Below are 26,834 nucleotides of genomic sequence, written 5' to 3'. Positions count from 1 at the left end.
TCGTTTATGCCATTAATTAGGTGTATCATAGTTTATTCCAAGGTGGGAACCATGATATTTTGGTTATTGATTTGTGAATTCTTTGCTTTATTGAATCTGGCTTCTATAGTATGAAAGGTAACCATAGTAGATACTTCAATATGAAACCAACACATTAATGCATTCTGTTTGAGCTAAAGCCTGCAATTTTTTTTGTGTGGCTACTTCATCTTCCGCTCTTATTAAATGAAACTGAGTTTCATGGCACTGCCTGGCAAAAAATGTGACAATGTGCGTGTCAGGAAGTAAATTTTTGTTTCTATCCTCAGTCGATCCTTTCCACAGAAGGTAAAGTATCAGAGAATATTTGTTTTGCCAGGGCGGGCAACACTTGTGGAGTTGCGGTTATATATTATCTATGGGGAGGGTCCACGAGGCCAATCTGATCTTCTGGTTTGATAGATTACCTCTTGATCAACCCTGCCTTGAACTATCAAACTTTTATGTCGCCCTTTTGCATCACTTTCTACCCGTACTTGTATATCGCCCTTTTGCTTTTACCAATTATCATACATTTGCTTCGTGTGAGTTCATTTCTATTGAATCTTTACAAATAGAAAGGGTTGGTGGACGTACCTGAGGCTAAAATTTGTACTTGCAATTACTTATGTGTTCCTCATCTAAAGTCACAGATTCTTGTGTAGTTAATGAGATTTGGCAAGGAATTGGAAAGAGGATGATTAGAAAATGTTCACTTGTCCTATCTAATTTTTCCTCCAAAAGTCAGAATCATATCCATATATACTTATCTTATACTGATCATTTTTACTTTATAGATTGGAGCCCTTGAGGATACTAGAAACCGTACACTTCATGGAATTTTACGGCTACAGAGCTGCTTCAGAGGTCACCAGGCCCGCACTTATGTCAAGGAGTTCAGAAAAGGAATCTGCACACTGCAATCATGTTTGTGGTTCCCAACTTTCTTTGAACTTAAAACACTTGTTTAGAAAGGAAAAGAATTCCTCAGGTCTTGGTCCAAAGGATTTGAACCGTGGTCTTGTGGCCCAAGAACATGCCATATGTACATTTTTAAGGGATCAATACCCATCCATACCTTAATGAAGATACATACATAATCTGAATGATTCCATCTAGAACTTCGTTTTATTTAAATTCTCTTTGGTGTTAAGAGTTAAATGACCAAAAAGTGCATGATTGTAACCATCCTCTCTTGCATTTTTTCTGCTAATCCCTCATATTGAAGAAATATGGCGAGTTACTAGATTGCCTAACCCTTGTAGAATACCACTCTACTCAATCCATGGAATGGTCAAGTAAATTGAATGCTATTAACTTAGATTTCTCTCCGTTTTAGTTTTGGTAATTAATTTCCAGCTGTGACTTTGCAGTTGTTCGGGGTGAGAAAACCAGAAAGGTGTATGCAATCTTAGTAAAAAGGCATAGAGCTGCTGTGATGATCCAAAAGCAGATAAAAGCCAAAATTGCTAGGAAAAGTTACATTACTATTCGTGAGGCATCAGTGTTGATACAGTCAGGTAAGATATTTCCTGTAATCTGGGGTTACCCGTAGCTGTCACTGTTTTAAGAACAACCATAAAAATTGTTAAAGAAGGTAATTTCTGAAATTTTACTGTTCAATGCTGTATAGTGTACACAATAGCACCAATGTTCTTCAACAATATTCACATTCCTGTATTACAAAACTTTCACTTTTCTGGACCAACCTCTCTCCTAATGATATTTGGTAATGTCAAGTCAATTTTGCATTTCTTTTACTGTTAATTTTTTTAACATATTTTCTAGAAAATTCAGTAATACTGTATACTATAAAGCTTCAACAGTTTCAGTGAAACACGTTGGTTAGCAGTCATGGTTTAGCCACACTTTCATTTTTATTTCTTTATTTTTTGGTCCTTGAGTAGTTGTCGGAACCAGTCATTTGTTAGTATACTTGAATGATAATTTTTCAATGGTTTTTTTTTTTTTTGGCAAAATACTAGTTCCTTTGTGTTTGTTATGCTTGAAATAGGTAGTATGCAAGAATCCAAATCATTTTGAGTCTATATGAGGCCCGAAGTTGAAGTTTCAATTTCTAGAAAAAAGTGTCCAGTTTCGACCGAAACATTGAAATTTCGGCCTTTTGCAAGGTCGAAATTCCTGTTTCGGTCGAATTTTCTTTCTTGTTAAGTACTACAATTGAGATTATGCTCCCCCCCACCCAAAAAAAAAAAAAAAAAAAAGAAAAGAAAAGAAAAGAAAAGAAAAGAAAAGAAAAAAGAAGAAAAAAAGAAAAGAGAAGAGAGATTATGCTTAGCTTTCAATAATAAGGAGCATTTTTTTTTACTAATCAAGCCAAAAAAGTGTAGTCTCTGTATTTACTTTTAAAGCACTCTCTTGACACGGGGTATTGTCAACTTGGTTTGTGTAATTTGATGTTATTAAACTAGCATGTAATATCAATGACAATTTTTTTTAAGTTCTTTTTCAATAAGAGCATATATAGCGAAGATATAGACACGTGATACCGCCAACCAACCCTGATTGCAGATTAGGAATAAATGATTTGAATGGTTTCACCATTGCCCCAGATCTATGATATGTCCTGATAACCAAGAGTTGAAATGGTTGCTGACTTCGATATTCCAGCAGGCATGAAGGGGAAACAAAGTAGGTATAGAAAAGAGGAGATAATCTAAGAAGGAATTACAGATTTAGAACTAAAAATAGTTTTCTGTTGGGAAATCAGAAAGGGAGTGATAACAAAAACAGAACAATGAAATATTAGATTCACATAACAGAACTAACAGAATAAAATCATCAGAAAGAGAGTTATCATAAGCAGAACAATAGAATTTCAAATTTGGAAAACAGTTCAGAATATACTAGTAACATTAGCTTCAGATCTTTAACTTACTGACTAGCTGGAGATTCTAATCAACAAGTCTGAGTTGCGTGTTCTGCAGTTCAGCATCTCAGTAGACTAACAGTAGAAGAATGAAGGCAAATAGAAGAGAAGACGAAGACTGCAGCAGCAAAAGTGGTTGAAGAGTTATGTCTCTTATCAAGAGGATGAAAATTATAGTGGACTAAAGAGTCATGAACCTAGAAGAAGTAGAGAAAATGGAAGAGAAGAGAAGAATGCAGCAGCAAAAAGGGTTGGGGAGTCCTTTTTCTTTCATTTAAGAAGCTGATGAGAATTCTACTGGAACTGAACTTAAAACTCCTGAACTGCTGGGGTTTGAGTCGTTTGACTACTTAATTTGCAAGACTAAGGGGGGGCCCACATGCTAGAATACTAAACTTGAAGACTAAATTTATGTACTCCATGGATTTAACTTTGCACCTTATCTTGGGTCTATTCCAAAGAAATCACTTGGATTAAAAAAACTTATAGACAAGTACAAATACCAGTTGTTTCCTATGACTTCAAAACATGTCTCCAATCCATGGGGCAATTAGCTACAAGTTTGGAATGTGTAAGTGAAGAATATATTATGTTTGATATTATTAACTATATATACATATCAATCTATTTATGTTGGTTTAGTTTCTGTTTGGAAGTCAGATTTGGCCAGCTTCTCCTTTGCCTGGGTTTATAAACTGGATAAACCAGAGCAAGGCAAAAGTTAGGCTTTGTTTAGTCTTCCACCATGAAGCCATTTAAGCTACCTTTGCTTAGACAATTTTGTTTTAGGAAGAGGGAAAGCTTATGGGGTAAAGGACCAATCTGAACTTACTCAGGTGAAGAAGGAGAGCAGGGCCATTCAATTGCAGTGCGGTGCTCTAAATAAGTTAAATCCTCTTTCTTGGTTTCCCCTTTCCATTCATGGAATTCGACCTGGGAACCCCCCATCCTGATCCATGCTTACCAAACAGTTGCAACCCTGGATATGTATGTTGGGAGAATCACATGAATATCCTTAAGGCACTTCTTCCAGTCCAAAAATCAAGGCCTTACCACTTGGACACCATGTGCAGTCTGAGATATAAAACCACCCGTCATTTTAGAGAGAGACAAGCCACATCCACTTAGGAAAGTGGAAGAGGAATATATATATATATATATATATATATATATATGTATTTATATATATATATATATATATATATATATATATATATATATATATATATATATATATATATATATATATATATATATATATATATATATATATATATATATATATATATATATATATATATATATATATATATATATATATATTTTCAGGGGAGGTGCACATTGTCTAGGATTCTTCTTATCCCTAAAGAGGCTTGGATTTGGGGGTGCTATTTTTTCATTTTATCCCTAAAGAGTACTAGTTTGGGGTAGCTCTCGAAAGAGTGAAAGCTAGCATTATATTCTTGTTATCCCTAAAGAGTCACTATATTTGTTAGGTTTTTTTATTTTTATTTTTTATTTTTATAAATATTTCTCTCCACTTTCCTAAGTGGATGCACCCTCTCTCTCAATGAGTGACTTCCTCGGGGGTATTAGGGCATGCTTCTGATTCATTCCTTCGGAGAGGGGTTTGTGTGTGACCATACTATAATTCGTAGGAGGGTTTTGATGTATATCATGCTATAATTTGAAACTTGGATTAAGGAATCTTTAATTGCCTCTTTTTGACTCCACTGGTCCTGTCTGGTCCTCCTAGGCTTTGTTTAGTCTTCCACCATGAAGCCATTGCTACCTTTGCTTAGACAATTTTGTTTAGGAAGAGGGAAGCTTATGGGGTAAGGACCAATCTGAACTTACTCGGGGTGAAGAGGAGAGCGGGCCATTCAATTGCGGTGCGGTGCTCAATGTTAATCCTCTTCTTGGTTTCCCTTTCCATTCATGGAATTCGACTGGACCGCCCATCCCGTCCATGCTTCCAACGTTGCAACCCCGGATATGTATGTTGGGAGAATCACTGAATATCCTTAAGGCACTTCTTCCAGTCCAAATCAGGCCTTACCACTTGGCACCATGTGCGGTCGAGATATAAACCACCCGTCATTTTAGAGAGGACAGCCACATCCACTTAGGAGTGGGAGGAATTATTATATATATATATATATATATATATATATATATATATATATATATATATTTTTTTCAGGGGAGGTGCACATTGTCTAGGATTCTTCTTATCCCTAAAGAGGCTTGGATTTGGGGGTGCTATTTTTTCATTTTATCCCTAAAGAGTACTAGTTTGGGGTAGCTCTCGAAAGAGTTGAGAAAGCTAGCATTATATTCTTGTTATCCCTAAAGAGTCACTATATTTGTTAGGTTTTTTTTATTTTTTATTTTTTTATTTTTATAAATATTTCTCTGCCACTTTCCTAAGTGGATGCAACCTGTCTCTCTCTAAAATGAGTAAAGACTTCCTCGTAAGAGGAGTATTAGGGCATGCTTACATGATTCATTCCTTCAGAGAGAGGGTTTTGTGTATGTATGACCATACTATAATTCGAAATAGGGAGGGTTTTATGTATGTATATCATGCTATAATTTGAAACTTGGAATTAAGGAATCTTTTAATTGCCTCAATTTTTGAACTCCTACTGGTCCTTGATCAATAAGGTCACTCCTTCAATCAATTGATGAAATAGTGATTGGCAGAAGATAAATAATGATGAGATATCCGGCTAAGGGCAAGGCCCTCTGTATAGTGCAGGAAAACCTTGACCACTACTGTATGGGGAATGAATGAACTTCGTGGAAACTATCAAATCCGATAGAATACTTTTTTGGGAGATGGTCCTACAAAATTATGGGGGATTGTATTCCAGTGGAAAAAGAGTTGGTGATGCAACCAAGGTTACCTATGATGAAAGGCAGAATGTCCTATCTAAACTTAAAAAGGAAAAAGAAAAAAGAAAAAAGAGTGAATATATAGATCATCTGGGAAGGTGATATTTGTTTGCTTTCTCTTGATGTTTCCCTTTCTTAGTAAGGCTTTTCTTTTTCAAGGAAAAACTTTTCATTGAAAAGAAAAGGAGGCCCGGGTCAAATAGAATAGATTTTTCAAAAAGCATTTCTTGTTTTTTTTGGCCTGGGGAAGGGGGGAGTGTGAGGTGGGCCCCTTTACTTGTTGTTCAGAAACATGTCATTGTTTAATTACTGTTTGATTCTTAGGCTGTCTTTAATAGGAGTCCTCACTTCTCTTTGCTTTCTTTCCTTCCTTCATAGCATCAGTTATTGCTTCAATGGATCTTCCATTTGTTTATGCTATTTCACCGTTGGTTGTTGCTTTTGTTGTCTTTTCTCAGTAGCAGTGGACGAATATAACCATAGTAGGTTAGGATCATAGTCTATCCAGGGTAACCACATCTTCTAGCCTTTGAGCATTCGACCAGCACGATCATAGGCTATCCAGGGGAACCACATCTTCTAGCCTCGAGCATTCGACCAGCATCAACTGAATAACCTTCTAGGTCAACAGGCAAGACCGGAAAGGAGTGATCTCCCTAAGTAGCATGGATGGTTGGATCCACTCTAGAGGCTAGTAGCTATTAAGCCCCAATTAAAGGACAGGCTCGTGACACTTGTTTGGAGCCAGGGAATTTCTTTCAAGTAAATGCATTTACTCGAAATAAATATTAACCCCCAATTGAGCAGCCCTTTTTGCATATATTCATTAACGGTAATTATGATTGTAACCTAGAGGGAGGGGTGAATTAATTACTGCTAGTTTATTAGTCTAATTTCCACAATTATTGCAAATTAAAAAGTAATTAGATAATAAAACCAACCACAACACAAAATTTTATAGTGGTTCGACTTTACAAGTCTATGTCCACATCTCTTTTGGCCTCAAGAGAGTATTCCACTAGTGATTCTTTTCAATACGGTGGGTAGAGAATTAAACCCTTACAAATATTTGTTAAGTGGGGCAAGAGCACCCTTTACAATTATAATTCAACTTAGAACTAGAACTATGATAACAAAATGAAATTACAAATTTAAGATATTACCTATCAAGGGGTGTGACACCTTACCCCTTGAGTGAGTTTGATGCAAGATGAATGAATGCCCAAAATGAGAATGGCCTTGCAACACTTTGAAGTTATGATCCTAGAAGGCCTACTATCAGTTCAGCCACAATCAATTTGAAGGGCTTCCTTCCTTGCAAAGAGTCTTCAAAGTATGCTCAAGGTAGTGAGAGGCTATATCACAATGATTGAATGAGTTTTGAGAGCTTGGGAATAGTAGAGTAAGTGTGGGTTATGAGCACTTGGTAGAGGTCTTCATTTAAATGGATTTGTGAATTTATAATGTGCAAAAATTCCCTTTGGTTTGAGCCTAATGGATAGTTAACAGTCACATTCTTTACTGAAATGGCAGGCCATTTAGTACAAATGGCTTGCCATTTGAGGAATGTAGCCATTACAGTTTATATATTAACAAATGGTGCACCTTTTGGACAAGAGGCTTGTTGTTACCAAACGGCTAGCCGATTCTGGATAAACGGCAGTTTGTTTAGTTTGGCAACTGAACTCTTGGGTTTTTGGTCCTCCTAACCAGCCCATGTCCAACTTGTGACTCTACCTAGCTTGTCCTCACCCTATCTAATGATATAATGAACATGATGTACAAGTGATTGCAATTTTACATGTGTACAAGTGTTCTAAGTGCGTTCGATCCTTCTTCTTGATTCTTCTAGTCTTCATCTCATCTTCAAGCGTCAAGTTAACATGCTCTGATTGCTGATCAAGTCTTATGCGTTAGGCCTTCAATCATGTCTTGGTTCCATTCTTTTGTTTCTTGATCCTCCTTGCCTTGGTTCCATTTTCTTGATATGGTTCATTTGGCTTGATCTATTTAGACACATCTTAAACAAGACAGTAGTGCCTTGTGTTTGTTTTCATCAAAATTAATTGAAGGCTTATGTGTCATACCTCAACAGTAACTGTATAAACAAATATTAACACAATAGGTGATGTTAGAAATCAAGCTTTAAACAACCAAAATACTGTTTGAACTTTAGAAAAGAAAAGAGAGAAGCGAGAACCATAAAAGAAGCCTGCGATTCTAGCTAAAGTGAAACTAGAACTGCAAGCTTCCTTTATTTATAGAATTCAAGTGCTTAGCATACAACTTAAGAGATAAGAAACTTGTCCTCTAAAAAAGAAATAAAGAGTACAACTCATGGACATAATTTTCTAGTATTCTAATTCCTAAAATCTATCCAAAGTAGAAAGTACAGAAAAAAGAAAGTTTCAAAATTAGTAATTGGTAGAAAATAAAAACTATGCTTTCTAGAAACTTCTAAAACTTGTGTAGCAAGATTCCTACACTAGAAATAGAAACTAGAGTAGCATATCTAAAAAAGGAAGCAAGCATCAAGGATAATACCGTTCACGGGAACAGTAAAACAGCCCGTTACTTCAACACTTCCCCTCAAGCTGGAGCATACAAGTCTCCCATGCCCCGCTTGCAAGTTGCAACAAATAGACTGGAAACTGGGTCAAAATACAGCGTTATTGAAGAGATCAGTGATCTGGTTAGTAGAGCTAACAAAGGGAGTCTCTATAAGCTTTTTTTTGACTGCGTCACACTTAAAATGATAGTCAACCTCTATATGCTTCGTCCTCTCATGGAACATTGGATTACTAGCATTGTAAGTGGCAGCCTGATTGTCGCAAATTTTTTTTATAGGAGCAGAAACTGCGAACCCCATTTCTTCTAATAAGGAATGAAGCCACAATAATTCAACAGTAGTGTGGGTCATGGCCTTATACTTAGCTTCAGCACTAGACCAGACAATAGTGGATTGCTTCTTACTCTTCCAAGTCACAAGATTTCCACCAAGGAATGTACAATAACCTGTAGTAGACCGGCGATCAGTGATGGATCCAGCCCAATTCGCATAAAAAAGGCGACCAAGTCCATACTTTGATGTGGTTGATAGTGGTGCCCTTTCCCAGGCGCACACTTGAGATATCGAAGAACTCGCATCGCTGCATTCCAATGAGCCTTCCTAGTAGACTGCATAAACTGACTCAACATACCAACAAAATAAAAAATATCAGGATGAGTAATAGTAAGATAAATAAATTTTCCAATAAGACTTTTGTAATGATGGACATCATCCAGCAAATCACCATCATTTCGTCCTAACTTTAACCGAGGGTCCATGGAAATGTTGCTAGGCTTAGAAGACGTTGGACATCATCCGACAAATCACCATCATCTCGTCCTAACTTTAACTGAGGGTCCATGGGAATGTTGCTAGGCTTAGAAGCAAGCACGTCAGTCTCAGTCAAAAGATCTATGGCATATTTTCTTTGTGACAAACTAACTCCTTGTTTACTATGGACTACCTCAGTCCCCAAGAAATATTGTTGATCACCCAAGTCTTTGGTTTGGAAACCACTTCTGTAGGTGTGCCTTGACTATATGAATGGCTTCAACGTTATTGCCTAAAAGGATAATATCATCAACAAAAATAGTCATAATGACAACAGAACCACTCTGTTGTCTAACAAAGATAGAGTGATCAGAATAACATTGTAACAAATCCAAAGGACTCCACAATCTTGCTAAATTTCTCAAACCAAGCTCGTGGAGACTGTTTAAGGCCATAAATTGCTTTATGAAATTTGCAAACACAAACACTATCCTCCCCCTGAGCAACATACCTTGGAGGTTGCTCCGTATGAACTTTGTCACGAAGATCACCATATAAGAAGGCATTTTTTATGTCAATCTGAAATAGAGGCCAGTCATAATTTATAGCTAAAGAAATCAAAACACGAACATAATTAAGTCTAGCCATAGGAGAAAAAGTTTCAAAATAGTCCACACCGTATATTTGAATATAACCCTTAGTCATCAAACGGGCCTTTAACCTTTCAACCGTGCCATCAGAATGATACTTAACGGTATACACCCACTGACAACGGACCACATCTTTTCCAGGAGGTAGGTCTACCAAGGACCATTTATTACGAGATTGTAAAGCATCCATTTCCACATCCATGGCGGGCATCCAGCCAGGGTCTTTAAGGGCCTTAGTATGATGGTTGGAATATGAATAGCAGATAGAGAAAGCTCAAGGCAGTGAACGTGAGGAGGTAGATGAGAAATAGATACAAATTTGGAAACAGGATAAGCAATGTCAGAGCGTAAATTACAAGTACGAGTACCTTTCCTCAAAGCAATTGGTAAGTCGTAGTCGGTGTAGGATCTCCACTAGAAGAATCCGTTGGTGGTGAGGATGAAGTAGGAACTTCTGTAAAACCAGCTTTAGTCTCCACTAGGGGAGAGTCGCTAGTATTTACAGGAGGAGAAGTACTATCCACAATGCGCTTTGCCAACTTATGTCTCTGCTGATAAACCTGTAGAGGGTACACTGCCAATGGAAGGAACCACAAAAGGAATAGAAGAAATAGGGGGAGCAGCATCTAAAACATGATTTTCAATAGGTATAGATGGACTAGGGTTATAGGGTGTATCTTCAAAAAAAGTCACATCCACACTTACAAATTGTTTATGATGAACAAGATCATAACAACAAAGACCTTTTTGAGTACATGAGTACCCAAGAAAAATATATTTGACAGAACATGGGGAAAGTTTATCCAAAGGATGTGGTATATGAACAAAACAAACACAACTAAAAAATTTGGGTGAAACTAAGATGGTTCTCTATTTGGAAAAACAACTGAAAAATGAAATTTTTTTAGAAAGTAAAGTCATAGGCATTTGATTAATTAAATGACCAGTAGTCAAAATGGCATCACAACAGTAATTCTTGGGAACATTCATCTGAATCAGAAGAGCTCACGCAACCTCCAAGAGGTCATGATTTTTGCATTCAGCCACTTCATTTTGTTGGGGAGTGAATGGCAACTGGTTTGATGAATCATTCTAAGGGGATTACAGAGGGTAGATATATCATGTTGTATATATTTTAAAGCATTATCAGACCGAAAAATTTCAATAGGAAGAGAAAATTGAGTCCGAATTTCATGAATGAAAATTTTAAATGTAGTTAAGAATTTTGTTTGATTCTTTAAAATATACAACAATGTAAGACGAGATAAATTGTCCACAAAAGTGACAAATATCGAAAATCGTGTCTATTACTAACTCTGCAAGGACCCTAAATATCGGATGAACAAGAGAAAACAAAGACTCACTACGAGGGACCAAGCGTGGAGGATAGGTGGCATGATGATGCTTCCCTAACTCACATGCTTCAAAGTTTAATTTAGACATTGACTTAAAAGAAGGAAATAAAAGCTTTAATCTAACTAAAGATAGATGACCTAAATGACAGTGCCACTTGAGAGCTTCTACACCATTGTCAGAGAGAGCCGCAACAAGGGCAACATAATTCAGACTCCAGATAGTAAAGTCCGTTCCTTTCACACCCTCCACCAATCGTCTTCCTCGTGTGAAGGTCTTGGAAAACACAAAAAGTGGGAGTAAAGGTCACAGAGCAGTTTAGTGCTTTAGTTAACTGACTAACAGATAATAAATTAAACGGAAAGTTCAACATGAAGTACATATGAAAAAGTAAGAGAAGCTGTAGGAGAAATACTTTTAGAGCCTAGAATAGGTGTGGAAGTCCTATTAGCTATGACAACGGAATTATTAGTAGTAGATTTAGAAAAAGAGTTACAAAGCGATGACTTACTAGTCATGTGAGAGGACCCTGAGTCAATAATCCAAGGGGTAGGAGTAGGAGTGAGAAGTGCTGTGTCACCTCTATGAGAAAGTGTTGCAGCAGAAGTACCAGTGGATGTGGAAGCGCCGGTCTCAATATTTTGAAATCGGTGAAGGATATGGCTAACATTATCTCTTACAGCTTTAGACAAGTCTCTTGAAGAAGATACAGAACCACTATCGTTGTTTGCTACAATATCAGTACTACCATCGGAAACGACATGATTGGCAAGTTGCTTTGCCTACTCTGGATTTCCATGTTTGGCCCAACAAGCTTCCGCTAAGTGCCCTGTTTTACCACAATGAGCACATAATCGTGATGTCTTGTCAAAGGATTGAATACCATGACCTCCAGAAGATCTATTGATTTCTCCACGACCACGTCCCCTTCCGCTTAAGGTTGTAAAGGCTGAATTTTCTCCTTTAGAACTTTTTCTGGAGAACTTCCTTCAGGCAAGGCAATACGTTGAAGTTTGGAATATGCTTCACTAAGGTTGGGGACATGCTCACCAGCAAAAGATGTCATTTGACAGATTTCAGTTCAGGGTTCAACCCTACAAGAAACTTGGATACAAAAAATTCATTCCTTTGTGTCTTGAGCTTCTCTATTTTGTGGTGAGAAGTTGAAATACATTCAATTCCTCCATCATTCTTTTAAAAGAGTTGTAATACTCCTGCAGAGACTTGTCAGCTTGCTGAAATTGAAATAGTTTTTAATAAATACTAAAAATCCGGGTCAATCCGGGTCATATTTTTAGCTTGGGAATAGGTCTCTTGCAAGTCATCCCATATCCCCTTTGTAGTTAACATAACGTTGGCTGCAATATCATGTTCCTTACTATTCCACATCCAAATTTTGATGATAGCATCATCTTAGATCTAGTTATGGAACATAACGTTGGTTGCAATATCAAGTTCCATTCTATTCCACATCCAATTTTTGATGATAGCATCATCTTGGATCCAACTAGCATAGGACTTGTCAGTCTCAACAGGAGATTCACCTTCAATAAACTGAAGCTTACCTTTTGCAACTATGTAAACTTGAATCGCTTGTGACCAAAGAAAATAGTGAGGACTACCTTTCAGTTTGATGGAAGTAATTTGAACATTGGCATAATCTCCTTGAGGTCCTTTAGATTCAGCCGTACTCATGGTTGAATCACTTGTAATTGAAGACATTGAATTGAATTTAGATATCACTTGAATCAGCCTTCCAGAACTTGAAGTAGAATGTAAAAAAAAACTCTGCAAACCTTAGGTCCGAATAAAGGAAAGAGGATTTCAGGATGCAGAAAGAAAATGTAATGCACGCCAAGGTGTGACATCTCGCTCGCCAGTTGCCAAAAACAGCGAATCGGCAAGATTTTTCTGACTTATGCGTTAAATTTTGTCCAAAAAGGCAAAAATCAGAATAAAAAATCATTAATTGCTCTACCATGGCTGTAAAGCATCATTAATTGCCCCTCATTAATTACTCACGTAAGGCAAGCATTATCTCTTAAGTCTCAACATCATCCCTCATCATTAATTGCTCTACCACGTGTGTGGTTAACAAGGCTCAACGTCATATCTTTCTTCCTTTCTTCTTCTTCCTTCTTTTTATTTTTTTATTTTTATAAAGTCATCCTTTCATTTCTTCTTGCATAGTTGCAGGGTGTTTTTTGTTTCCGATTGTCGATTTGTGTCGAAGGCTCGAAGGCAACGTCATGGATGATGATCGTCGACCACCATCTTTGGCAACTGTGAAGTAGCGCTTTCTTTGCTGTTCAAGTCTATTTGCTCAACCACTCGACGAACTCTCCTCAGTCTCTCCTCTCACTTCTTTTCTCTCTGAAACGCTAAAATGATACACTGCTAAAGTTTATTGTCTGTTTCAATCTTCTCTCCATTACTGTTTCTCTGTAGAGATGATTAGGGTTTCAGTTTGATTTGAGGATTCAAATGAAAATGAGAGATACCAGCAACGTTTTGGGGTGATTTTCGCTAGTTCGCCAGAATATCGATAATTTTTGGAAAAACTCTTTTTCGCCAGCCTTTTCGGTTTGCTATCCGAAACGGCCGAAATTCCCAATTTCGGTCAAAAAGTTGTTCCATGATGCACGGAAGCAAATCTGGATTTAATCCAAGTTTTGGAATGTGTAAAGGTAAGTTAATAAGTATGAAGATCAGTTCATTTTTTTAGTTAAAAAAACATTCAATAGTCACATTCATCCAAAAAAGAAAGCATTAAAAAATTATAATTATGAAAAATTATCCAAAGAAAAGAACACAAACATAAGTTCATCTTATCAAGCATCATAACAATGACTATGTACTAACAAAATGAACATGATAAATTAATAGATCTCATTATTCCGCTTTCCAAGTCGTTGTCCATTAAATGATTCATTGATTCCCGATGTTGAGTATGGCTCATGCTTCACATTCTGTTGCTAACATGCATGGGGTTTGGGGAGGCAGCCTTGGCAGGGGTGTCGGTGCAGCGCCCTCGGAGCTTGTAGAAGTCCTACGTCACCTTGGGCCTTGGAGTTCCTTTGCAATTTGGGACTCGATTCCGAAATAACTAAGCTATTAAATTTATATATGGTTTTATAGAATAAATTTTGATATAAAAAAAATTATGAAAAAAACATTATGTACAAAATGTAAAAAAAGCGGCTGCTTTAGCGTCTAGGCAGCAATAAGGTGCACAAGGCAACAAAGGGGCAAAAAGACGATGTGTCAATTAAGCGGTTCAAAATAAAGTGGTTGAAAAACTGCTTTGCCACCTAGGCGGGCGCTTTGACAACACTGCTAACAGTACATTAGATATAACATTAGGTGGCTGGCTGTACACCAAGAAAAACTGGAAAAAAGAAAGAAAGCAAACTTTAGAAGAGAACATTGAGAACAACATTGTTTTGATTAAAAAAAGCTCTGTGCCATGTTAGAAATCAAGCTTTAAACAACCAAAACAATGTTTGAACTTGTGAAAAGAAAAAAGAGAATGTAAGAAAAGAGAGAAGAGAGAACCATAAAAGAAGCCTGCGATTCTAGCTGAAGTGAAACTAGAATTGCAAGCTTCCTTTATTTATAGAATTCAAGTGCTTAGCATACAACCTGAGAGACAAGAAACTTGCCTTCTAAAAAAGAAATAAAGAGTACAACTCATGGACATAATTTTCAAGTATTCTAACTCCTAAAATCTGTCCAAAATAGGAAGTACAAAAAAAAGAAAGTTCTGAAATTAGTAACTAGCAGAAAATAGAAATTATGCTTACTAGAATCTCCCAAAACTTGTGTAGCAAGATTCCTACACTAGAAATAGAAAGTAGAGTTGCATATCTAAAAAAGGTAGCAAGCATCAAGGTATAATACTGTTCATGTTACTTTTCACGTGAACAGTAAAACAGCCCATTACTTCCATAGGTGATGAATCATAAAATTCTTGAGCTATTTATGACTTTTTGCTTATATTTATTTATTAAATGAGAAATAGGGTTCATGAACAGTAAAACAGCCCAAGGCATCTATTTATGTTCCTATGTTAGAGACATAAATTTAAACTATACCAAGAGAGCCTAAGCTACCTTAATATGCTTTCGGGCATAGTTGTCAAAGTGTCTGCCAATGCACCTCTGCCCATTTTTGGGTCAAGGCGATTTGGTGTTGCCTAGGCAGTGCCTTATCGCCTTGCTTGGTGTTGCTTTGGTTTTTGTTGTCCTCTATCACCTCGGCTTGTCACCTTGACAACCATTCTGCTAGGGGTACTTTTACCATGTGTGGATAGAAACTGGATTTAGTTATTTTATTTTATTGTTATTCTTTGTGGGGTGCGCGGGGGCTGGGCTGGTCTAAAATGATCGTAACATCAAATATTCAAATGTTTTGATCCACACGTTGTATATAGGCTTATTTGTTTTTTTCCCCAAGAAATGCCGATGAAACTGCTCTGCGTATATTTATAAATTTGTAGAAAATTTATGTGTTGATCCTGATTAGCTTATTTTGCAGGTATTCGAGGCTGGCTTGTTAGAAGGTGTTCTAGTGATGTAGGCTTGCTAAACTCAACCAAAAAACTTGAAGGCACAAAGGTACTTTATGCCATTAATTTTTACTGCAATGAAATCTCCTAGTGACATTCTTCTTGTGCTCAAGGACTAGCTTTTTGTAGTTATACAGTATATTGTTGCTTTATGTTGAGTGGTTTAAAACCAAGGATTTAAAACTCACTGTTTGAGATGGACAGGCGGTGACCAACCAACCTGATCCAACTCAATCTCTAACCAATACTAGCAAAATTTCACATGCATACACTTTTCCTTTATATATATATTTTTAATTTAAATATTTAAATATTTTCCTGTTGAGGGAGAAAAAATTTGTAAAATATTGTGAAATTTTGCTTCAAGATGTCAAATGGAATTTGATTTCCCCCCCCCTCCCAAACTTATGAAGTCATTATGCAATCCATTCCAAAAAAAAAAAAAAAGTCCTTGTGCAATTTAACTTAATATTTTGAGTGAAGTTGCGGATTTTTTTTTTGGTGGAGAAAGAGAGACCATAATGTATTAATAATTTTATTTTATTATTATTATTATTATTATTATTATTATTTTTTTTTTTTGGTTATCAAATATTTTGTAGTTTTGATTGTATATAATGTGAAAATGGGGTTTATTTTGGGAAATTCGGTTGTCAAATGTTCAATGAAAATTGAAAGAGGGATGTTTTCTTCCCCTCCATATATTTTAAAGGAAATTTGATTTTTTTTTTGTGTGTAATAAATTGGATTTTAACTTGAATTAGTTTTTATTAGAGATTATCATGTTTTCACTTATTTAGAGGGATCTTTTGTCTTAGGGAGTAAACTGTACAACTTAAATAAAGGTAATTAGATTTAATTTAACAAACTTTTTTTGGGGTACACGATTGAAGTTTTTATTATTCTGCCCAAAGAAGAGAGTTTCATAAAAGATTTAATTTAACCTTTTTGGGGTACATGATTTAATTTAACCTTTTTGTTCATCCTGCCTCTTTATAAAAGAACCGAGACCAATTAATAACTTTCCAGCAAGTGATAGAAGAAGAAAACGATGGTGATAAAATTTGATAAGGGCGGTATGGTTTGTGAGAATAAGTATTCATAAGAAAAGGGATGGATGTGTTGTCTAGCTGCAAGGCACATAAACTTTCTAGTTGGAACATATGAAATTGAGACAATGTAGGAGGGAGGGAATATTGGGAAAAGTGGTGATTCTTCTTGGCATATTAACTCTCTTGACTCTGATAAAATGGGTCTAATGGGAAGTGAGTGAGAGAAAATAGAAACTTACAGCTTATCATTCTTCATAAACAGCAAGCGAATTTGGTACATGAGAGCATTAGTAAACAGAAGAAGCACAACATTGTTGATTTTCATCTACCCCTTTTCCTTCCTCTCCAAAAATAAAACAGAAGTCTAAGAAATAATGAAAGAAAGCAGGAAATAAGAAATCCATTCCAATCTTTTTGGGTTTTCAAACTCTCCCTCTCTCTCTCTCTCTCTAAGCATGCTAAGGTTCCGAGATGGATGCATGATCTATGAGATTATTGTTTTTGAGGTTGAACAAATCATCTGAGATATAAGCTATAGTGTCACTTGGGGTCCATTCCCCTGTTGTATCAAGTTTTTGGTGTTTTTGTAACAAACTGATGAGACATGTCATGACAATCAAAGTGAGAGAGAAGAGGTTTGGAGTTTAACATATGCTCCACTAAGATATACTTCAGCTGTGGATTTAATGAGGAAATCACTTGACAAGTGAACTTGGGGACTCCAACACTGCCTATTTCCACTGATCCCTCAAAGCCCGGAATAACTTCAATATTATCACCTCTCTCATCTCCAATAATGGCACCTGCATTTCTGATCCGGACAGCATCAAGGCTGAGATCGTCTCCTTCTCCAACCTTCTCTCCCCCTCCTCGTCCCCCCCTTCCCCCCAACCTCATTAACCAATTCATCGATCCCTCTTCCTTCTCTTCTCTCTATGCCATTCCCTCCTCTGAAGAAATCCTTCTTGGCATCCGCTCCCATAAGCCCAATAAGGCCCTGGGTCCTGATGGCTTTAGTATGGATTTTTTTCCTTGCCACCTGGGATTTTATTGAGAATGATCTTGTCCATGCCATCCACAGCTTCTTCCTTAATCCCTCCCAGCTTTCCTCCATTAATTAAACCTTCCCTTGTCTTATTCCCAATAAGCCAGGTGCCTCTTCTCTCTCTGAATTCCGGCCCATCTCCCTCTGTAACCTCCTTTACAAATTCATCTCTAAAATCCTAGCGAATAGGCTCAAAAGGCACTCCTGTCCCTGGTGAGCCCGAATCAATCGGCTTTTATCTCGGGCCGTAGCATTGCGGATAACATTATCCTTTGTGCGGAGATTGTTCGGGGCACTGATAGATCCTCTCACTCCCTAGCTGCACTCCTCAAAGTTGATCTTCATAAAGCTTTTGACTCTATTCGCTGGGATTTCATTAGTGATGTTCTCTTCTCCATGGGTTTCCCCACCCCTTTCATCCATTGGATCGAAACCTGTATCTCGTCTCCCCGCTTCTCCATCTTAGCCAATGGCTCCTCGGCGGGCTTCTTCCCCTCCTGTGTAGGGATCCGACAAGGCTGCTCCCTCTCTCCTTATCTCTTCTCCCTCGCCTTAGAGGTCAAATCTCGTATCCTTTAAGTCAAGACTGACCAGCTCCTCATTTCTCCCATCCCCAAGTGCAAGTCCCTCAACCTCACCCATCTTACTTTTGCTAATGATCTCATGATTTTCTGTAAAGCCTATCACCAATCCATCTCTTCCATCCTCTCAGCCCTCTCGGGTATTCAGGTCAATCTCAACAAGTCAACCATTTTCTCTCTGGTATCCTTGATCAGCTCCGAGCCTCTCTTCTCCAACTCTCGGGTTTCATGCTTGGTTCCTTCCCTGTGGTTTACCTAGGTCTTCCGCTCATCCCCGATAGACTCACTTGTCACTAGTGTCTCCCTATGCTTGACAATATCCAAAAGAAGCTACAACTTTGGAAATGTAAGCTTCTATCCTTTGCAGGGAGAACGGTCCTGATCTGCTTTGTGCTTCAGTCCACCTATCTCTATTGGTGTGGAATCTTCTCCATTCTCAAGTCCACCATCCACGCGATGGAATTCCTATTGTGTGCCTTACTTTGGAAAGGGTAGGACTCCACGCATTTAATTCGCCCGATCAGTTGGTCTTCCATTTGCCGCCCCACCTTTGAAGGTGGCCTAGGAATCCGCCGGATCACTGATGTTAACCTTGCCTGCCTCCTCAAGCTCATTTGAAAAATTACCTCAAAACATGATTCTAGCTGGGTAATATGGGTCTACTCCTTTCATCTCCGGTTTGACTCCCTTTGGACTGTCCCTATGCCCTCCAATCCATCTTGGGTTTGGAAAATTCTCCCACTCTCGGCCTGTGCCATCTCTGCTATCTCTACCTCCATCTCCTCTGGTTCCTTCACCTCCTTTTGGCTTGATTTGTGGCATTAGATGGGCATTCTCTATAACCACTTTGGTCCCCGCATTGCTTATGACACCCGTATCCCCAAGTCCACCCCCTTGTCTAGCTTCATTTCTAATGGGTCTTGGATTCCTTCCCCCCTCCCCATTCTCACACAGGTTTGGGAATCTCTTCCCCTTATCTCCAGCTCCTCAAGAGACCTCATCATCTGGCTCCCTTCCCCCTCCAAATCCTTCACCACTTCATCAGCTTGGAATCTCCTCAGGCATCATAATCCCAAGCCCCTTGGCCCCCATTGGTTTGGTTCAAAGGTTACATTCCCTATCATTCCCTTATCCTTTGGAGAGCCCTCAACCAAGCCCTCCCCACCCAATCCTTCCTTATTAGCCGCCACAACCCCACTAACCCAAATTGCATCCTCTGTTGGAACGGATTGGAGAACCTTGAGCACCTTTTCTTTTTGTGCCCCTTCTCCAGATTTATCTAGGAAAAAACCTTAGCCTCCATTTGTTCCCACTCGAGGCAATCCTATGGATTCTTCTGAGATTGGTCTTGGATTTTAAGAAACTTTTCAAGCTCGTCCATCTACAATCGGATTGGTAAGCTAGTGTTCTGTGCCTTGATCCATCACCTTTGGTGGGAGTGCAATCTTTGGAGATGGACTTCCCGCTCTATAGATAAGATTTGGAATGCCATCTATTTTGATGTATCTGCTAGGTTGTTAGCTTTGCCCCACCCCCTGTTGATGATACCCCAAGGAACAGGCTTATTGTTGTCTCCTGGGGCCTAAGCTCTTCTTTTCGGTTTCCTAATTAGAGACCTTGTGCTCCTTTTCTTGTTTTAATATATTATTTATTCATCCCCCAAAAAAAAAAACAATTGGAAAGTGATGCAATTCTAGAAGTTCTGTGCGCATCAGGGTCCTATGTGTGTAGGAATTAGGGAAGTACACAAATTTTTTTTTTTGGGTAACAGGAAAGTACACTTTCAGTTGCAGAATACCAATGAATAAGTGAAAGAATGCTGTAATCCTAGTGCACTATTGCATGACATCATAGACGATAGGCTGGAAATATTCTTAGAAAATAATGTAAATTATACTCCTAATCCTTTTCCACTTCACATCAATATCCTTTTCCAACTTGTAATAAGTCTCTTAATTAACAGTGTAAGTGACATGCATTATAAAAAATGTTCCACCAGGCTATCTCTAGGGGCGGACCTAAGATTCAATATTGGGGGGGGGGGCGGGGCGAAGAATGAAAGCCAGATAACCTTCCCGTTGGGGAAGCACTAATGCTTTTTTGCCACACATATTGTGTGGGCCCTTATAAAACCTATTGAGGATCCCACTTCTAAATTATTTTATTATATTAGGGAATAACCCACATATTTTGTGGGGCCCACACATATTTGAAAAAAAGGTAAATTATTGATAATGATATTTTTTCCCACAAAATATAGGTAAATTAGAACAACAATATAAACATATATATATATATATACATGACTTCAACCCTAAAAAGTTAGATGCAAGCCAAAATTTTCTTTGGTAGGAGATGTAAACCAAATATTTTTTTAAGGTAAGAGATGCAATTCAATGGTAGTTACCTTACTAACTATAGATATTTTATTCACAAATCACAATACAAAATCAAATAACAAAAATTGCAGAAGAAATAAAGAAATATAGTATATAAAATCAAATAAAAAGATAACAAAAAAAAAAAAGAGGAGAAAAAGAGAAACGATAAATAAATTGAGAGAGAGAGAAAGAGTACCTAATTGTGGAGTATATTTTTTTCCAAATTTTCTTAATCCACACTTATAGAAAAGGAAGAAAATAAATAGGAAGAAAGGAAGGAGAGAGGAGGAGATATGAGAGAAAAAATAGGGATTGAGGAGTTAGTTTTTAATTAGGAATGAAATTTTGAATACCTAATAAGATTTTTTTTTCAAAAATTTCCTTAACCCACGTTTATAGAAAGAGAAGAGAATAAATAGGAAGAAAATATGAGAGAGAAGAGAGGAGAGAATAAATAGGGATTGAGGAGTTAGTTTTTAATTAGGAATGACGTTTATACCCATTATTTTACCTTTGAAAATTGTTCTCAATATTGGGGGGGGGGAATTGGCCAAATAGTGACATTTCACATGTGGGAAGAGAAAAAACCGGAAAAATTAACAAAATTTATATAAAAACTAGAAAAAAATAAAGGAATTAGTACTATTTTCTAAAAATCCGGGGGGGGGGGGGCATGGCCCCCCTCGGCCCCTCTATAGGTCCGCCCTTGGCTATCTCCATTCCAAATGAACCCTGGAAATAGGGTGAGGTGAATAATCCTAAACAAAGTAAAACGTTTAAGTGGTAAATCAAAAAATCATCTTCAAGGCCAAAGATATAAGTTTCCGTGAGCAAATAATGCTGAAACCATGGTGTAAATCATGATGGTGAAATTAAACTCCACAGTTATGGGAGTTCAGGGTAACACAAAGAAAGAAGCTGCAACTTGTTTAGAATGGATTTCACTATTTAAATCAACACAGGTGATCAAACTCTTCAGTTTGTCTCCTCTGTAGTGTGTGACCTTGAAAATAAGAAAACAAACTTATTCATAAAGGTTAGATTGTGTTTATGAAAAATTTGATACCATAAATTCATTCTAACTAAGTAGATGTTTAAAGAATACAACTGAGTTTAAGGCTGGTTCATAGCTGAATCTCTGTACAGAAAGAGCATGTGGATGATTCAATTACGTAAATGGCATTGGGAAAAACAATGAAATGACTAAACTCTGCCCCTCCAGACTCGTAGTCACAGACTAAGGTAATACTCAGAGAAGAAGCTAAAGAACTATTTTGAATTCATTTGGCAAGTTAGAGACGACAGCATCAACCATCCTGTAGGAGCTATTAACTCGCTGTTTGAATTTCTTATCAAAATGCCCTTCACAGCCTGCAATGCTTCCATCGAAGCAATCCGCTTGTCCCTCATATCGGCCCTGAAATGCAGTCTTTCATGCCAGTTAAGACGGAGAATCTCTTGTCATCCAATGTTTTCACATGTCGGCCAAATCTAAAGAATAATCAACAGAATTATGAATGACAATATTAGTCTCTGAATAAATACAAGGGCCAGATGTATAGAACAGAAACAGGGACCTTGAGATCAAAGCTGATTCAGATCATGGCGGATAAAACCTGTTGAGGCTTGCCAGAACCATCACCGGTATTGGCAGGGGTTCGTTGGAGAGACTGATTCCACTTTCAGATGTTATAATTGGATAGATATATACCGACGAAAGCCCAAGCTCCCTTGCTTCTCTGAAATGCAAATCAGCCGGCTGGTTTCTTGGTTTATGCAGTTGAAGAAAGTGGGGAAGATGCCTATGTAGGGGTGATGGATGTGGGTTTTCTAGGGGGATAAGGATTTGGGGAAGCATGGTGGTGGGTTCTTTTTGTAATGTGTAATACTTGTTGGTTTTGAATTGAATAGCTGGCTCTCTGGATGTTTCGGTTCATGGCTTTAATGGTGGTGTTGGTTGGTGTAATCAGGAGGGTGGAGCGTGGGGTCCTTCCGTTGGTGGTGTGATTCAATGGGTATGTGTTCCATGGTAGGAGGTTATATTCTTTTGGGGGAAGGTTATTTTGGTTAGGTTCTTAAGGGGTTCTTATTTTTGGAAGGGTGTGTTCTATGGCGGGGGGTATGTTGCTTTGCGGAAAGGGTAGTTTGGTCCAATGAAAGATCTGCGGCAACTGTTTTGAGGTTTTACTTTGATATAGTAGTATGATATTACAAGGTATCAGCATGCTGACCCATATTGGAAACCTTGCTTGCTATATATATGATACAAACTTTCAGCTTGAGAAAAAAAAATCTCTTTTTTTTTTTTTGGGGGGGGGGGGGGGGGGGGGCAAGTGTTGCAGGGGGTTGGGAAAAGGGCTCATCTTGCCAAAGTAGAGAGAGACTAATTTGTAGTCAATAGCTACTTTTCTCAAACATAGAGTGCCATTTAACCATGGACAACAACAAAAAAGGTTTAGGGGTGGGGTTGGGGGTCATGAAAAGGACTCATCTTGCCGAAGTAGAGAGAGACAAATTTGTAGTCTGTAGCTGCTTTTCTCCAACATCAAGTGCCATTTGACTATGAACAAGGGAAGAAAAAAAAAGGGTTTTGGGCCGGGGTTGGGAAAAGGACTCATCTTGCCAAAATAGAGAGACTAATTTGTAGTTTGTAGCTAGTTTCCTTGACAGTTTGAGTGTCATGTAACTATGAATTGAAAAAAAGTCTTTTTTTTTCCTCGTCTGTTCTTTTACTTCCATTTGGTTGAACATTATCTATATAATCTGATGAGGGAATAATTGGATTAGGAAGGCATGCAATTCATCCTTTATTCTGTGTCATTTACATGAGATTGATTACTATCCATCAAACCTGTGCCATGCATTTAATGAAACCTCATAAAGACCCGATTTCTTTCTTGAAAAGGAATAGACGCGTCAAAAGGGTATTCTGTTGCTGTGACAATTTTTTTCCTAGGCTTCAGGGCTGTTTTGGATAGTAGGTACGTCCAGTTGGTTCTAGAAATAGCTGTCCTAGGCTCTGGCAAGGGTTGAGTTAATAAGATCTAATCTTCATTGTGCCACTGCTTCTTGTCATCTTAATGTTTCCCTTTACCATTTCTCAGGTCCTCATGTACAAGTTGGATAGCTATGCTAATTTCATGACATCTTTCCTTTCGTTTGCTCACTTTTATGGTGCTGAACTAGCTTGGTTGTCCAAACAGGGTTCTGAAGCAGATGAAGTACTGGTAAAGGCATCAGTCCTTGCGGAACTACAACGTAGAGTTCTAAAGGCTGAGGCTGCTCTGAGAGAAAAGGAAGAGGAAAATGACATACTCCACCAACGGCTCCAGCAGTATGAGAACCGGTGGTCTGAGTATGAGGTTAAAATGAAATCAATGGAAGAGATTTGGCAGAAGCAAATGAGATCCCTCCAGTCCAGTTTGTCCGTTGCAAAGAAGAGCCTTGCAGTTGATGATGCCCCAAGATCGTCTGATGCCTCAGCCAGCGGTTACAGCTCAGAACTTGGGATCAACAATAGCAACGTCCCAGATAGCAATGGGGTGGGATCTGGTTCACGGTTCCCAGGCAGAGACATGAATGCAGGTCTCAGTGTTCTCAATCGGATGGCAGAAGAATTTGAGCAGCGCACTCAGGTATTCAGTGATGATGCAAGGTTCTTAGTGGAAGTGAAGTCAGGACAGTCAGAGGCTGGTCTAAACCCAGACCATGAGTTAAGAAGATTGAAACAATCTTTTGAATCGTGGAAGAAGGATTATGCATCACGATTAAGGGAGACAAAGTCGATACTGCAGAAGCTTGGAAGTGATGCAGCAAGTGGTGACAAAAGAAAGAAATGGTGGGGACGGATGAACAGCTCAAGGTTTAATTAAATGTGATCTGCATTTAGGTTATAGTATCACGGTTTGATTGTTTTTTTTTCTTTCTTATTTTTTATTTTTCATCATAGATTTTCAAATGGAAATGTATTTTAACGTTGTTGTTGCAGCTGAATGTAGAGAGGTACTTTCAGCTGCATTTCAATGCTGAGCGAGTTTATATTGTGTCTCGTGGAAGTGCTAGTATTCTGTTGAAAGAAACAGATTCTGGTACACGAATCAATGTACTTCTGTCCAAATGTTGTGTATAGAGTTATTGAAGATGTATCCATATCTGCATTGAAGCTTCTGTTATATATATATAAAAAAAGCCTCTGGTATTTCTGGCTTCCTTGTGTGGATCCTGGAAAATTGAGAATACAGATGATGAGAAAACTGATTGAAAGTAGGCCATCCGGGCTTGGGTGTTAGATGTAACAGGTTCTGCAAACTTCTGAAGTTCAATTCAGTTCAAGTGAGGTCAATTTGGGTACATCCAAAGAAAGGCCCTCTGAAGAGTGACTGTAGGTTTTATGAAAACCAGTTCTTGTGGCATCACATATTTGTAGAGAAATTCTTCTTTTATTGACAGATCTTGAGTTAGGCATACAAAGCCTTTTTAGTAGATATTTCTTTGCTATTGTTGGGCTCGGCAGAGCTTAACTTGGTATGCTCCAACAGAGATGCACATATGGTTCTAGATCTTGATCTTGAAGCCCATCTTGCCGACTCAAGAAAGAGAGTTGGCTTGAGTCCTTGCGAGTTGGTGGGATTTTTTTGTCCAACTCGAGGCTCCAACTTGAATGATATTAGGGATCAATTTGGAGTTGTAACTTGCTGTCTAGCATTTGCTGTTTGGCTCTTCTGAACGCATGATCACCTTACATCTATACTTCCACTTCAGACCCCAAGTGGAAATGATTGAAACCCTAATATCCATACTTGAATGCTCAAAGTTCAAATTCAAACGAGTTCAATATATTACACATGTTCATTCTTCAAATTACAAAGTTCAAATGATAATGCAACAACAACGATCAAAGTTACAATTTTGAGTCGAGACTTGAGACCTCATGGCGCTATAAACAAAATGTTTTTCTGAAAAATCATTTCGTTTTGCTAAATGAAAAAGAGAGAGATCTTGAGAGTTTCTTCCATGGATGCATGATAGAAATCCCTTACTATTCTAGGCTATCCCAAAAATTCTAGGCTATCCCAAAGATTCAGTGTTCCAAATTATATTTCACGAGGCCTGCAAATTTCCATCCTCAATTTTCTCCACTGTTAAGAAACAACACCTTATTGCAGCGGAAACAAAGAAGAAAACATAAAAGAAATGAGACACAATGATTACTTGGTTCGATCTTAAAGACCTACATCTAAGGATGATCACAAAGACTCATTAGGCATTGCACTAATCAACATCAGGGAGAAGGATTACAACACTATAATCTACCCACAAAGAGCTCACAAGACATGAATCAAGAAGTACAACAACAACAATGTTAGAATACACCTTGAATTAGAGGAACTGCTCTTCAATGCCAACGAAGAACAACTAACTCCATGTCTTCTACGCATGATGCAGCCATGAGACTCCATTGTCTTCAAGCTTGAGAACCAATTTGAGTAGAACCATAAACCTCCAACGCAGAACCAAAGAGCAGAACCCTCTCATGCGTATAATAACTCTCAATAGAAAAAGTCGAATGTGTGAAACCCTAGACCTAAAGAGAACACATATACTACTAGTCAAAATGACCAAACTGACCTTATAAACATTCACATAATACCCCCATATCCCAAGTACATGTAAAAGGACATTTATAACTTTAGACTATATATTACAACATTTTCCACCTTGATTATGATATTTGATTATGCAACAACCTGTGAGTAAATAGAGAACTCATCAAAATAAAACAAAAAACAGATTAGAAAGATAACACCTTCAGCATGTTTAAGGCATACTTGAACTTTCCAACAGGTATAACCTTAGTCATGATGTCAGTTGGATTGATAGAGGTATCAATCTTGCAGACATCAACTAGGCCTTTGGCAATAACATCTCTAATATAATGAAGCTTAACATCCATATGCTTAGTTCTTTCATGATACACACAATTCTTTAAAAGACATAAATCACTTTGAGAATCACAATGTATAAGAGAATGCAAATTACCAAAACCAAGCTCACTTAGGAGTCCTTTAAGCCATAGACAC

At 37.8% G+C, this 26,834-nt stretch overlaps 1 protein-coding gene across 1 annotated transcript in view; it reads left to right on the top strand.

The window, feature by feature from the left end:
• LOC149012656 (myosin-1-like) overlaps positions 1-25,315 on the top strand; it is a 61,396-nt gene extending 36,081 nt beyond the window's left edge. Inside the window, exons 20-23 of the mRNA XM_089160225.1 lie at positions 816-945; positions 1,392-1,538; positions 15,665-15,744; positions 23,958-25,315. Coding sequence (XP_089016351.1) covers positions 816-945; positions 1,392-1,538; positions 15,665-15,744; positions 23,958-24,626 — 1,026 coding nt within the window. The 3' untranslated portion in view covers positions 24,627-25,315. The remainder of the gene's footprint in view (positions 1-815; positions 946-1,391; positions 1,539-15,664; positions 15,745-23,957) is intronic.
• Positions 25,316-26,834: the final 1,519 nt, after the last annotated feature.

Source organism: Hakea prostrata, chromosome 6, assembly GCF_041222555.1.
Source record: "Hakea prostrata isolate BN-2017 chromosome 6, UWA_Hpros_2, whole genome shotgun sequence".
In the NCBI taxonomy this organism is placed as follows: Eukaryota; Viridiplantae; Streptophyta; class Magnoliopsida; order Proteales; family Proteaceae; genus Hakea; species Hakea prostrata.
The sequence above is the reverse complement of the archived record's forward strand: the minus strand, read 5'-3'. Positions and strand labels throughout refer to the sequence as shown.